Raw genomic sequence first — 15,587 nt, 5'->3', positions numbered from 1 at the left:
GTATCAGTTTGAGATGTCTGCAAGAAATCGACATATATGATCAAGTAATCATGCAGATATGCCTGGCTACTCAAAATTCCTTTGTTAGATTTGTTTTGGTACTTTGACTGATAACCATGGCATTGCCTTTCTGTCAACGGTATTGTTGTTGTGGCTGTTGGCATTAGCTGTGCTTGTAGAGCATCTGGTGCAGAGTTTCCAAGTCAGAATAGCTTACTCTGTTGTTCCTTTCATACCGTAACAGATCTAATACTATTATCTTTCAGCATATCAAGGGAAAACAAATGTTACATTTTATGTTCCAGCTGCCATCATGAGTCCTATAAGAATGGACTAATCATTAACTTGGGATTTCGAAGTTTAGGGAGAGTCTCCAAGTCAGAATGGATGACTGCTCTGTTATTCCTTTCACGTTAGGTGTCAAATCTAACGCCGTATCTTTCAGAACTTTTGAAGTTTCAGAATACATAATGCAGATAAACCACCTGGAGGGGGCAGGCAAGTCGCATCTGAGATGGATACTAAAGCTAATACCTTCGACTGTCACATGAGCAATATATTTACAGGAATTTGGTTGAGGAAATTACATATCAACATGGTCAAATTCGACGAAGAGGATTGCAAATTTAGATATCATTTATATGGTCTAAAAGTGTCTATAAATTACAAAATATGTTTGCGAAGTTGTTCTAAATCAGTAGTTTTAATACCATGTTTTGTGCTTTTGGAATTGATTGATGCATCAACGGGTAATTAATGTATACATGCAAGTATACATGCATAAAATTCTCTACTGATACCCTACGTGTGTTATATCTAAGAACCTTATATGTGCATGCATGTATTGGAGCACTTCAATCTTTATAATTCATCTGCTCTTATTTTGCAATTCACACTACAGAAAAATGGATACATTTATGAATGGAAAAAATCCGTCGGCACATGCTGAAAAACCATCGGCCCTAGTCAAAATTGTTGTACCGACAGTTGATGTACTCGTAGGTATAGATGCCGTAGCTGTAGGTTTTTATCTATGGATTGCTGTCCATTGGTATAAGTTTGTGTCATTTACTTACGGTTTGTTCTTCTGAAGATAAAAGCATTTTCTACTGTTTATTTTCTATAACTAAAAGTTTTACCTACAACTCTAATTCCGTAGCTAAAAACTTTAGCTATATTCTTTTTTTTTTGGGTGTAGGCAATGTCACGCCCCGAGCCCGAGGCGCGGCAGACGCCGCACGCCCACACGGCGGACCGCACAGGCGTGCAAGGCAGCAGATAATATTAAAGCAATCACAAATGTATAAAAATGACATAATTATTTAAATTGTTCAAAAGCAGTCTTACAGAGTTCCAAATAACATTTGCTAACATATATAATTCAAATGTCCAAGCTAATCTAACTAATGGACCAATAACTGAATAATTCGTCGGAAAATCTAACGCACTCTCCAATCCCGTGCGATCAAGCTTCTGGATCTGAAAAAATAGAGAAAATAAAATAATGAGCTACACTAGCCCAGTAAGCAACAAAATACCCCAAAATGGGGTCAGAGCATATCAGATCAAATGCAGGATAATATCTGAAATAAATCATAAATAACATCATTTTACTGTTTTCAAAACTTATTATCATTTTTCCAAAAGCATGATATCAGAATCTCAACATAATAGGCTACGGCCACGTAACCCAGTGGCATGGGTCGCACAAGGTGCCAAATTCACTATATTTATCCACCGATGGTAGCCGGTGTCCAGAAACCACTATTCTAATCACCGGTGGTGCAGTGTCGAAACCGGTTCCTCACAGATTACAAGTCGACAGGTCCAACGTATAATCCCCATTGGCGGGGCCAGAACAGAATAGAACAGATCGTAGCCATGCTGAGAATGCATATATACAGAAAAATAGATTTCATAGATTATCCAGTCATATTTTGCAGATTTCAGAGCATGCAACATAATTTTCAAATAAAATTTAAAATGCCTGACCCATTTTACAGAATATAAAACATATATCAAAATTTAATCTATTTATCAAATAATTTGAAAATCACACTTGAAATATTAAGTTACTTACCTCTTCTCGCTTAATCCCTACTTCAAATAGGCGGATCAGGTTCACCTATTTAAATTTAATTAATTCCTTGTTAATTTCAGAACTAAGCAAAATCCAAAAATAATTCTATTGGACACGGCCCAACAGGGCCCAGAGTTGGCCCATAATGGGCATGGCCCGATATGGCCCATATCGGACACGGCCCAATGGGCCCGCATAAACCCGGCTAAATAGGGCCCCAAGGTTGGCTTCTAATTGGTTCATTTATACCATAAAATTTATTGCAGGGACTAATACTTAATTCCAGGGTACTATTCTATAAAGCTTTAGTGGAGGGACCAATCAAATAAATTTGGGGAGCTTTATGTAATAATCTTTCTTATAGGGACCAAACATAAATTACAGAATACCCTTTTGTGAAATAATATACTGTCAAGGGCTTATCTGCAAAATTTCATTTATTGGCTAAACGGGTTCGGGTTTCAGGTTCGGGTTCCGGTTTCGGGTCTGAACTGGATTTCGGATTTCGGGTCTGGACTGGGTTTTATTTTCTTTTTTTTGTTTTCAGGTTCCAACTGGGCCCAAGTTGGGCCCACAGTGAACTGGGCTTTGGCCCAGCTCGGCCCACATGGGCCTTCTTCTTCCCCAACGTCCCCCCACGGTAGGGGAAAACTGAGAGGGAGAACAGAAGAGGAAGGGGGCGGCGGGGTGGCCGGAGGCCACCCCTCGGTCGATGGCCAGCTGGCCGCCATGGTGGTCGGCGGCCGTTGCAGTGGCCGACGGGGAGGAGAAGCAACCGAGATGATCTCGGTTGCTAGGGCTGAAACAGAGAGAAAAAAAATGCTTTTGGCAATAAAACGAAGGCAAGGAGGAGGGAAGCTCACCGGCGGTCGACGGAGGTGGTGGGTCTCGGCCAAGGGAGGCTCGATCCGGTGTCAAGCGGCGGCGGCGACGGCACCTTCCGAAGGGGAGGTAGATCCAGAAACAGGGGAAGGCCATGAGGGGATTGATGGATGGTCGTGGCGGCTCACCGGCAGCTTGGAAAGAGGGAGCAGAGGGAGGAGAGGGAGAAGAGGGAGAAGAGGGGGCTCGGAGGTGCCGTAGGGAAAGGAAGGGTGGGGTTTTATCGTCCCCACCGTAACGGCCCTCCGCCGCGAAAATCGCGGCAGTCGGGCGAGATCCGCGGCCGTGAATTGGCCGCGGATTGGCTGGGGGGTGCCGCGGAATACCCGCGGCGCCCTTGCCCCGTTTGCCCCCCGGAGGAGCCGGAGAGGATCGCCATCGCGATCCTCTGTTCCGGTCCTCCCTAAATTGAATCGGGGCTGAAGTCAGCGAGGGCTGCCGGCTTCAGCCCCGTGTCTCACAGGCAAAGCTTTCCATACGGTTTATTTCCATAGGTAAAAATCTTTTAACCGTATTCTTCATATCTTTTACCTACAGATAAAACCGTAGGTTTAGATTTTTTTTTCCTTTTTAATTCAAGTTTTTATCCATTAAACGATTCTCCAGTAAGTAATATGACTTTATCCATTAAAAGATTCAATTATGGATGCAAATTTTGGCGTCCAGATTGACATTAAACATTTGATTGAAACACGAGAACTGAGAGGATACCTTTTGTTCGCTGTCTTATCGGAATAGAGCTTATTGGCGGGGTTCGCACACCGCTATATATATATATATATGCCCCCTTTCTCTTCCCCCCCGCGTAACAGGATAAGAGACTGCTTCCACCATGAACGCGAGCGACCTCAACATCCTCATTTTCGCAACATCCTTTTTTTTCATATGTTGCTTTCTCGCTTCCAAACGCAATTTAGCCATGAGCGCTACCATAATATCTCTAGAATTCCTATTCTACTTTTTTTTTCAACACCTCCAAAGCCACTGCAAGCCACATAGCTTCAAACATTGCAGGGCTATGATTGATACTTTCACAAAGCAGCCTGAAACTATGGTATTCATACGCACAATAAACACAGGTCTTATTATCATAATTTTATTACATACTAGCAAGCAACGTAGGTCTTACATAGCCATCTCGGACTGCTGAGTGCTGACTACTGGACAGCTAAACTCAGCTTTTATTTCCATAACTTTATTACATAATACAGCAGCAAGCAGCAGAGATTTCACGTACATAGCCTAATAGGGATACAGTCCACTGACTTCTGGACAGATGAATAGTTTCATGATTACTTACCCAAGTGCACGGTTATCTAGGCACGACCACCAGCTTTGCTGCCAATAGTGAAGTTTCCACTGTTGTTACTGTTGTTGCTCCCAACTGTGTTGTTGTTGCTCCCACTTATGGTGTTGTTGCTCCCAGTTGTGTTGTTCCCAGCATTGATTGTGTTGCCGCCACCTGTGTTGCCACCAGTATTCACTGTGTTGCCACCGATATTGCCGCCACCTATGTTGCCGCCACCGATGTTGCCACCGGTATTGCCGCCACCTATGTTGCCACCGGTATTCATTTTTGCCACCTTGCTCGTAATGGTCTCGAGTGCTTGCTGGTCTCTGTCCCGCTTCCACCGAAGAAGGTGAACAGGGCTATTTTTAGGCCCGATGGGAGCGGATTCAAATGGTTCTCAAATCCGTTGTCTACCTCAACGATATTGACTGGTATTGACTTGAGCAATCCGACACTGACTTAAAGCCGCCCACCTTTAAAAGCAAAACAGAGGTACAGACATCCATTTTAGGAATGAAATATAAATAAAGACCTGCAGGTTTGTTAGGCTGGGACTTAATGGTACTGACTGAATATTTATTGCTTCGAAATGAACGGAAGTCATCGTCATATCCATGCAAACCACAGGTACAGATACATGAAAGGAATATAAAATAAACAAAGACCAGCAAATATATTTAGGCCTGACGGCATTGGCATTCAATGACATTAGACTAAAATTTACTCCAAGAAAATGACCCTGACTCTTCAATCCACGCAAAACACGTACGGAATACAGACATATAAGATGAATAAAATATTTTATTAACTTCTAGACATATCACCTTGTATTACAGTTGTAGCTTAACTGAAGCTAAACTAAATTCAATTGATAGTTAATCTGTTAATCAGCTATTTTTTCTATTATTTTGTTATCTATTCCGTTAGGGATTGTTTGTATATATAGTTACAGTTTGTAAGAAGAGAGATATAATAAGGAAAAGAAGTTCAGCAGCTAGTTTTGAGCTGCTCTGTTTTTTTTCTCCGAAATTATTTTGCTCCGAGCTTTTTCCTTGCTTTTCCATTTAAGAATTTAGATTATATATATATAAATAAATAAAGACCAGCAAATATATTTAGGGTTCACGGCATTCACACTCAATGACATTGACTAATATTTACTTCAAGAAAATGACACCGACTCTCGAATCCACGCAAAACACATGTACAGACATATAAGACGAATAAAATATAGAATTAGAGTAGATAGCTTTTAAAAATAAATCAGATATTTAGAATTTATATGATTTACATAAAAATAAAAAATAAATAAACATGTAGATAAGATTAGCAAATAAATAAATGATCAATAGAAAATCAAAGTTTATTGGTCTAATATATTGAGGCACATTTGTGATCCTTTCCTTCAAGTAGTTTTAATCTCTTATGGTGTATTGGGTTTCTGGGCTTCTATAATCATAATTTCCATAAACCAATCTAATGTGCATAAGCATAGATCAGTGAACTTCAAGCCAGTAGCCTCTATGTAATGCCCTGATTCCTCAGTGCTGGAAATAAATAAACTTAATTGTGCATTGAATCAAGAGATGTTATTTGAGACATTTGTGTTTCTAAAAAGATCTTTTGTCTTACCTATGAAATTTACTTAGAATTCCTCTTCATGAGTAAAACCGAATTGTCATTCTTAAATATGACTCTTAGTATTTTGTATAGAATTTACTTAAAGGGTTGTAAAATCCTCTTTTTAAAGGGGTTGTTGAGTCATAATGTAATGAAGAGAGTTGAAGAAATTCAAATATAGAGAAAAGTCTTCTTAATTTCTTAGTAAAAAATACTACGATATTCTTCTTCTCCTCCATCCACCTCTTCAAAGTGGTACCAGAGCAAGATCGTGGCTACCGGAGTGCTTTCCATTCCTCGTCTTACCAATACCAACTATAAGAATTGGAGTATCCAAATGAAAGCGTTGCTTGGATCTCAAGATATTTGGGACATAGTCGAGATAATCTTACTGTGCAACAATAAGAGACTTTGAAGAAAGACAAGAAGGCTCTCTACTTCATCTACTAAGGCCTACATGAGGCTGCTTTTGAGAAGGTTGCTAGTGCTACCAAATCCAAGCAAGCATGGAAGATTTTACAAAATTCTTACAAAGGTGTAAAAAAGGTGAAGAAGGTTCGCCTCCAAAGCTTGAGAGGCGAGTTTGAAGCTTCGCAAATGAAGGAGTCCGAAGTTGTGTCGGACTATTTCACAAGGGTGTTGACCGTTGTGAACTAATTGAGGAGGAACGGTGAGACACTTGATGATAATCGGGTCTTGGAAAAAATCATACGATCCTTGGACCACAAATTTGATTATATTGTGGCGGCCATTGAAGAGTCCAAAGACTTGGACACTATGACGGTGGATGAGCTTATGAGTTCACTTCAAGCCCATGAGCAAAGAATACTAAAGAGAAGACAAGAGCCATTGGAGCAAGTTCTACAAAGCAAGCTCTCCATTAATAATAAAAAGGAGTCGTCAAGAGGCGAAAGTAGCCAAAGAGGTCGTGGTCGTGGCCGAGGACGTGGTCATGGTAGAGGTTGAGGTGGATCTTATGGTCGTGGTAGAGGCCGTAGTGTCCACAACAATATTGAGGAAGGCAACCAAAATCGTGGAGGAAGAAGACAAAGAGGTAGAGGCCGAAGGTATGACAAGGGTCAAGTTCAATGTTACAATTGCAACAAATTTGGGCATTATTCTTTTGAGTACTACTCTAATCAATCTAGTCAAGTTCATGAGAAAGTCAATTATATCAAAAAGAAAGATGATGGAGATGATGTGCTTCTACTAGCACGAAAACGAGGAGATGCTATCAATCAAAAAATGTGGTACTTGGACTCCGGTGCAAGTAACCACATGTCAGGGCACAAATAAATTTTCATGGAGCTTGATGAATCGGTGAATGGCCATGTCTCATTTGGAGATGCTTCCAAGATAAATGTGAAGGGCATTGGTAAGATACTTATTCAACTCAAAGATGGAAGCCAACAGTTTATTTTCAATGTCTATTATATGCCTGATATGAAAACCAATATTCTTAGTATTGGGCAACTCTTGGAGAGAGGATTCGATATGCAACTAAAGAAAGAAAGCTTCTATCTAAGGAAACAAAATAAATTGATTGCTCATGTTCCTATGTCAAATAACCGCATGTTTGTATTAAACATAAATCATATTATTGCTAAATGTCTAAGTGCATGTATGAAGGATGTATCTTGGCTTTAGCATTTGCGGTTCGGACATGTAAACTTTGGTGCTCTAAAGCTTCTTTCAAGTAAGAGAATGGTGAAGGAGCTGCCTTATATTGATGTCCCTAATAATATATGTGAGGGGTGTGTTCTTGGCAAACACTCAAGGAGGAGCTTCCCAAAGAAGTTTTATAACAAAGCAAAAACACCACTTCAACTTATCCATACCGACATTTGCGGACCAATCACTCCAAGTTCATTTGGAGGTCGTCGCTTTTTTCTAACTTTTATTGATGATTTCAGCAGAAAAACATGGGTGTATCTCTTGAAAGAGAAGTCAGAAGCATTTCAAGCTTTCAAGGATTTTAAAACTTTGGTGGCGAATCAAAGTGGCTATACTATCAAGGCGTTGCGATCAGATCGTGGAGGAGAATTCACATCCAAGGAGTTTGAAGCTTTTTGCAAAACTCATGGCATTTGAAGACCCTTGACCGCTCCATACTCACCTCAACAAAATGGTGTTGCGGAAAGAAAAAATCGGACTATACTTGACATGGTCCGAAGCATGCTTAAAATAAAGAAGTTGTCGAAGGAGTTTTGGGGCGAGACCGTCAATTGTGCGGTCTACTTGCTTAATAGATGCCCCACAAAGAACTTGAAAGAAGTAACACCACAAGAATCATGGAGTGGTTACAAGCCCAATATCTCTCATTTGAAGGTGTTTGGGTGCATAGCTTATGCACATATTTCAAATTAAAGGAGAAGCAAGTTAGATGATAAAAGCTTACCATGCATCTTCATTGGGTACAATGCAAGATCCGAAACCTATAAACTTTATGAACCAAAGGAGAAGAAAGTCATTGTAAGCTGCGATGTGGAGTTTTGAGAAGACGGCATTTGGAATTGGAGCACTAACATGGTGATGATACAAGATAAAGAGCAGATCAAGGAGCAAACTAGAGAACCAACACCACCTTCATCTCCTACTTCATCGATTGAAGATGTTTCAATACTACTAAAGACAAGAAGCATTCAAGATTTATATGAGGTGACAACTCTCCTAAATCTTATTTATCTTTTTGCTAATGAAGAAATAATTTTTTTTGAAGATGCTATCAAAGATAAGAAGTAGAGGAAAGCCATGAATGAAGAGATAGAAGCCATAGAAAAGAATGAGACATGGGAGCTCACTTCTCTACCAAATGGGCTTGAACCAATTGGAGTAAAGTTGGTTTACAAAGTCAAAAGAAATCCGCAAGGTGAAATGGAGAAATACAAAGCATGACTTGCGGCTAAAGGCTACAAGCAAAAGGCCGGAATTGACTACGAGGAGGTTTTTGCTCCCGTTGCTCAAATAGAGACCATTCGCTTGGTGATTTCTTTGGCGGCTCAAAACAAATGGAAGATTTTTTAACTTAATGTCAAATCAGCCTTTCTTAATGGCTATTTGAATGAAGAAGTGTACATTGAGAAACCAAAGGTTATGTCAGAAGTGGACAAGAAGACAAAGTATTGAAATTAAAAAAGGCGCTCTACGATTTGAAGCAAGCACCTAGAGCTTGGAATTCAAGAATTGATGCTTATTTCAAGGCAAATGGGTTTGTTCAATGTCCCTATGAACAAGCTCTCTATATCAAAGAGAAGGATGGAAACAAATTACTTATCTCATTGTATGTTGATAATCTTATCTTCACCGGCAATTCTATACAATTGATCAAAGAATTCAAACAAGCAATGGCAAAGGAGTTCGAAATGACCGACATGGGACTTATGTCCTATTTTCTTGGTTTAGAAGTGAATCAATTAGAAGATGGAATTTTTCTTTCCCAAGAGCACTATGCAAAGGAAGTGATTAAAAGGTTCAAGATGGAAGAATGCAATCCAATTAACACACCAGTGGATTGTGGTGTAAAATTGTCAAAGAATGATGAAGGCAAGGAGACTGATCCTACACTCTACAAAAGCTTGGTGGGGTGTTTGAGATACTTGACATGTACAAGACCAGACATATTATATGGCGTTGGTTTGGTGAGTCGGTTCATGGAGGAACCAAAATCATCTCATTAGAAGGCAGCAAAGAGGATTCTACGTTATGTTCAAGGTACTCTAAGCCTTGGCTTATTCTATTTTTATTCTAATAATTTTCAACTTGAAGGCTATTCTGATAGTGATTGGGATGGAGACTTGGATGACCGAAAAAGTACTTCCGGATTTGTATTTTTTATAGGTAATACGGCATTCTCATGGATGTCTAAGAAGCAAACGATTGTTACTCTTTCAACGTGTGAAGCAGAATATGTTGCGTCATCTTCATGTGTTAGTCATGCAATATGGCTAAGGAGCTTGCTAAAAGAGATTAATTTTGATCAAAATGATGCTATACAAATTTATATTGATAGCAAGTCGGCAATTGCTATAGGGAAGAATCCGATTTATCATCAAAGGAGCAAACATATAGATGTTCGTTTTCATTCAATCTGGGAGCATGTGAAGAACAAAGATGTGGAGCTTATTTATGTGAAGACTCATGATCAAGTTGCGGACATTTTTACTAAACCACTTGGAGTTGATCTTTTTAACAAATTTAAAGGTTTGCTCGGTATGAAGGATAGAAGACAATTAAGTTTAAAGGGGGGTGTTGGAAATAAATAAACTTAATTGTGCATTGAACCAAGAGATGTTATTTGAGATATTTGTGTTTCCAAAGAGACATTTTGTCTTACCTATGAAATTTACTTAGAATTCCTCTTCATGAGTAAAACCGAAGTGTCATTCTTAAATATGACTCTTAGTATTTTGTATAGAATTTGAGTAAATCATGAATGATTTCTACTCATTATCAGACCTCTAAACAAATTATTTTCTTAAGTTAGGGAGAAATCCTTTCAGATGTAGATGATCCATGTTGATGACTGAGATGTGGAGGAACTATACCACTACAGGAATAGTGACTTTTACCGGCGCTTTTATTGGCCTTTACCGACGCTTATTAGCGTCGGCAAAAACCCCGCCTACGCAAAAGCAAGCGTCGTAGACGCGTCGATGATACCTGAGTGGGAAAGATTTTTGCCGACGCGCAAGAAAAGCGTCGGCAAAACCGGGTATTTACCGACGCTTAGGAAAGCGTCGGTGTAGATCTTTTGCCGACGCGAATTAGCGTCGGCATAGACTACCACCTTGCGTGGTGGTATAGTTGTTGTTTTTTTGCCGACGCTTATAAGCGTCGGTGAAAGTCTTTCTTACGGGCCAAATTTGGTTTTTAACGACGCTTTAAAGCGTCGGGAGTGGGATTTTTTTTTAAAAAAATTATTAATAAAACACATGCATATTATAAATCAACATTTACGCCAATATGAACCTGCATTACATTTACATCAACACAAATATTCAAATCATTCAAAATATTCATCTTGTCATATATGATTAATAAATTTAGAATTACAATGTTCTTTGAAAAATATAAGAAAGATACATATAAAACTCCTTAAATAACAGTCTAAAAAGTATCAGGGACCGGATTCAGCACCATCATCATCTCTATGAGCTGTTGAAGTATCAGGAATCTACAAAAAAAAAGAAGAGAAACTTTAGAAGTTAGAAATATGAAAATTATTAACTCATGCAAAATAAGTGATGATTATGTAAAGTCATCAAATACATATAGTTATTTACCTGAGGAGGGAGAAATCGCTGTAACATAGATGAAATATGCTCAAGCTGAGATTGCAAAGTTTGTTGGTTCTGCTTCAGCTCTGCCAACTCTGCTTGATGGCGATCCTTCATATCTTCAATTGTTGCCCGAAGTCTACTAACTTCTGCATTGCTACTGCCTTCTCCAGCATTTCTAGTATACATGCCTACTGCAGACAACTGAGTGGGGGTAACCCCAACGCCATAACCCCTCACTCTACCATAACGCTCTGGGCCCAATAATTCAGCGAGCACCTGAGCTTCGACATGACTGGTCGCGTCGGATGATGATGACTCCCCGACGCGCTCTGAAATAAGAGTTGTTGCCCTATCCTATATCTCTCAAAAGAAAAAGTCATATTAATGTATGCCAGTAATAGAACTAATAAAAATATCGTTGAAAGATTCAAAGATAAATACATACGACTATATCTCTTGACTCCTTCCGAACAAAACTGCCATCTCGGTGGGTGTGAGTCATCTTATAAAACTCCACCTTACCAGGCTCCCTCCCATTATCATCCATCTACAACAAAAGATATATTGGCAAGCTAGTTATCATAATACATGCTATATGATAGAACAATTTAAAATAGTTTCAGAGAGTTTCAAAAAAACTTACGAATTCAGCTTTACGTCGAGCATAACTCATCGAGCCTGAAGTATGAGGAACAGTTTGAGAGGCTCGTGCAGCTCTACCAATATTGGAATATGTCTTCCCAAAAAAGGAATAAACAATATAAATTTGTAATCTAAATTATTAGTAGATACAATATAAGGTATTGAAAAAAATATACACAACCTGAGCTTTCTCGGAAAACCAATAGTGGACAAGCTCCCTCCACTGATGATGGATTACATCAGGAGGACAAACACGGGCTACCTCCTCTTCTGTCATACCATCGTGCTTCCAGTCCGCCTTTAACTTGGCCCTATATTCTTTCCACTTGCGGTTGACGGACTTCAGCACCCAATCATGACTCTCTTTAGGGAGCAAAAACTTTTTCTACATCAAAGTAATTAAAGAATGTTATAACAATGTTAAATCAAAAAATAAAATTGTGATAGTAAGCAAATTCAATTCTTTACCTCAATAACTTTAAGAAGCTCAACCTTATACGAAGAAAGCATTTCATTCCATTTCGTATAATTGAGCGGACACAACTGACCCTTCCGTGCAACCGATCCTAGAAAAGTCGATAAAATGCTTGCAGCCCTCTTGATAGGCTGCCCCAGTTCATTGCAATGCACCACAATCTTCTCATCCTCGCGTAGGCTCCACACGTCCCGTGCTCGAGTGGGTCCTCGTGTCCTCCTCACTCTTCCTAGTCCATCTATAAAAATAAAATAAAATATCCATCCATTAAATAAAACATTAAAGGCAAATGATTTAATATAATTAGATTGTAAAAAAAATTAATATATAAAATGTAAATCAAATTACCCTGGATGTTCACGTCATCCATGTCTGGACAATCAGCAGGTGGCACGTGCTCAGACTGAGACTCGTGCTGAGAGTGAGACTCATGCTGAAAATGGGACTCGTGCTGCTGCGGCTCGTCGGGCTGCTGGGGCTGCTGAGACTGCAGGGATTGATCGAAAGAAGATCCCACAGACGTGTATTGAAACTCAACATCTTTGAATCGTTTTCTTTGCGGCATGTTGTTACCTAGTATGCACAAAAAGAAGCAATATATCAACCTGTACAGAGAAAGACAGTCATTCTCTGTTATTACCTCATGATGATTATGCCACATGTTAAATGCTGGAGTTTCTCCTGGCTTAAAATGCAGAATTCAATCATTTTTACCTCAGTAAGTGAGACCAAAAGGCAGTTCACCTTGCATGGAGAAGCAACTGAAAGATCATACTTTTTGCACCATATAGTAGCGACCGCATTGAGGATCCCTGATAATTGATGTATCTTGCAGAATAAACTGTTTCATCTGCTCTCTGTCACATTCTCAAATTTAATGAGGTAAATCCTGTTCTATTCAGAAACTTAATATATGCTACTGATTAGCTCTTCTTTTATTCATAATGCAAATTAACTTCTTTGGGTGCATATCCCGCATCAACCATCTGACTGTTAACCCCTTAAATGTCTTATTAATACTTCATGGCTTTGTGTTGCTTTCCTTTCCTGTCACATCATGCTGAGGATCTCTAGTGAAGTGACTGTTAACTCCTTTGTTTGAACGTAGGGAAATACTTGCTGAACTTACACATGAGATACAAGACAATGTTCAGACATGGGGGAATATGGCATTGAAATTATTTCAATAGAGGTTTTATCTAAGCACTAGGAAAGTAATGTTTGTGCTATCATGTCTTATAAAATGAAGTAACTGAATGATCAGATGAGTATCATTTGAGATAGAGCATGACTATAAGTGATGATCCACATTTTAATTCCGATGCCAATCAGAAAGCCAAGATATGAAAGCGATTCATGGCCAAAACTTACAAGTTTGTTTGAAAAGATTGCGAATGTAAATAAAGCAGAAAATCAGAGGCACAAAAAGAAATGCTGATTTTTATTAAAAAAACTACAAATTACTTGAATAAATATATCCTCCTTTTAATTACCTGATTGATCATCCTCCTAGTCTTTAACCAACATATCATGATTTTACCACATCACTTAAGAGCAGGAGTTTTGTTGTCTCAAGAAGTATATAACTGATCCAACAGCTCATTGATCCATCTCTCAAAGCATTATAGTCTTCTCAATACCAAAAATTAGTTTCTGAAAAGTTCCACCCCCAACATAATAAAGACATTCACCAAAAAGCCATCAGTAGCTACTGTTTTTCAAAAACAAACTCTATTTGAGAGACAATCGTTCAATCCATGCACAGGCCAAACCAAGTCCTCACCCATAAGCACAGAATTATGGTATCTTCTCAAAAACCTACTATTCTTTGCAGAAAACAGAACTTCTTTCACAGACGCACCCTCCACTCCTAATATGTCCGATTTGCGCATTGCAGTATCGGACAGAGTCAGCTCCTAATATTTTTCTGCAAGTTATTTCAATAGCCTCCATTGGAATTGTTGCAGCTTCCAAGCAGGGTTTGATGTCGACCAACACCAGGACTGCTGTTGTCTCAGTAGCGGTACTGTGCTTCCTCGCATCCAGGTGGCTGTCTCACTTCATCTACAAGAATTTCTATTTCCATGACTACAGCCATGCTTTCAGATGATTGTTCTAGATTTTGCCCTTTCTCTGTAAACAGATCGAAATGCTTATGTATCTATTATTTTCTTCCAAAGAGCTTGCAATTTTAGTTGCTGATATTGCTTGTTGATCCTGAAGACTACTGATTTTATTACCAAGTAGAGCTATTAGCCAGTCATTCTTAGGGGGAACTTGCTGTATGCAAAACCCTTGAATACTAAAAGGCAGAAGAGTACGAATGTATGCAATTAAGAAGTAATCATCCCGAACCCCCCAACCCCTAACCCAGCAGCTTAATTATGTTCCTGAAATCACTATGTTGAATATATCTAATGAACAAGCAGCGCAAAAACATACATCATGACTTAACTGCCTTATCTAATCGATACATGAGAACGACAAAATAAAGATCAAATGATGCGCCTAACTTCTTGCAATACAATCTTCATATCACAAATATTTGCCAGAGGTACCAACATGCCCAAATTTTTTTCTTAACAAGTTTGGCTTTATAAACCCACAGAAGGTTGTAGATACTCTTCCTAAGAAAATCCGTTGTTGCTCATTGAGTCATTTCTAAAATCTCCAAGAACCCTATTATTTATTAGTCAATAAAACGAGATGTCGATTGCCTTACAGCAAGAACCAGATCAACAAATAAAAGAAGAGGGTTTGAAATGCCGGAGAGGGTTGGGGAAAAAACTCACCTGCTATTAAATGCCGGAGAGGAGGGAGGAGGAGAGGAGCTCGCCGTCGGACGTCGCTCGGCGCCGGAGTGGACAAGGATCGGCCGCTCGTCGTCGGAGAGGAGGGAGGAGGAGAGGATCTCGCCGTCGGACGTTGCTCGACGCCGGAGTGGACAAGGATCGGCTGCTCGTCGTCGGAGAGGAGGGAGGAGGAGAGGAGCTTGCCATCGGACGCCGCTCGGCACCGGAGACGACAAGGGTCGGCCGCTCGTCGTCGGAGAGGAGGGAGGAGGGGCTAGCCTTGATCGGGATGCAGAATGAGGAGGAGGGGAACGGCCGCTAGGTTTTGATGCCAATTTTACTTCTCTATGGCCGACGCTTTTTAAAAGCGTCGGCATATTTGGGCGGGAGTCGGAAAATCGCCGACGCTTGGATAAAGCGTCGGCAAAAAAGAGTCGTTAAAACAAGATTTTGTTGTAGTGATAGTATTTCCTGGTAGAAACATTTCGTGATGTACATCTGAAAGTTAGTCTCATCAAGTTTGTTG

At 39.7% G+C, this 15,587-nt stretch overlaps 1 protein-coding gene across 4 annotated transcripts; it reads right to left on the bottom strand.

The window, feature by feature from the left end:
• Nucleotides 1-10,888: 10,888 nt before the first annotated feature.
• LOC120104780 (uncharacterized) lies at nt 10,889-15,383 on the bottom strand. Of its 4 annotated transcripts, none has more exons than XM_089926832.1 (8): nt 12,984-15,055; nt 12,618-12,874; nt 12,263-12,507; nt 11,976-12,179; nt 11,796-11,888; nt 11,598-11,699; nt 11,156-11,506; nt 10,889-11,046 (listed from the first exon to the last, which is right to left on the bottom strand). In XM_089926832.1, exons 2-8 carry the CDS (start codon nt 12,832-12,834, stop codon nt 10,990-10,992), a joined length of 1,269 nt encoding a protein of 422 aa, XP_089782958.1. In that variant the 5' UTR covers nt 12,835-12,874; nt 12,984-15,055; the 3' UTR covers nt 10,889-10,989. The 4 variants fall into 4 exon arrangements, with proteins under 4 accessions (XP_089782958.1, XP_089782959.1, XP_089782957.1 ...); XM_089926833.1 differs by having other exon boundaries at nt 12,618-12,842; XM_089926831.1 differs by having other exon boundaries at nt 12,618-12,842; nt 13,014-15,055.
• Nucleotides 15,384-15,587: the final 204 nt, after the last annotated feature.

This window comes from Phoenix dactylifera, chromosome 12 (genome assembly GCF_051530095.1).
Source record: "Phoenix dactylifera cultivar Ajwa chromosome 12, Ajwa_hap1_PhDact_Kaust_v1.1, whole genome shotgun sequence".
Classification (NCBI taxonomy): domain Eukaryota; kingdom Viridiplantae; phylum Streptophyta; class Magnoliopsida; order Arecales; family Arecaceae; genus Phoenix; species Phoenix dactylifera.
This window is presented reverse-complemented; position numbering and strand designations above follow the sequence as displayed.

Excerpts from the sequence above, each read along its gene's own strand:
- LOC120104780 (XM_089926830.1), bottom strand. The coding sequence starts at position 12,930 with ATGTGGCATAATCATCATGAGGTAATAACAGAGAATGACTGTCTTTCT. Across the intron at positions 12,180-12,262 it reads AGCTTCTTAAAGTTATTGAG|AAAAAGTTTTTGCTCCCTAA; the intron begins GTAAAGAATTGA and ends ACTTTGATGTAG. Across the intron at positions 11,507-11,597 it reads AGGAGTCAAGAGATATAGTC|GATAGGGCAACAACTCTTAT; the intron begins GTATGTATTTAT and ends TGAGAGATATAG.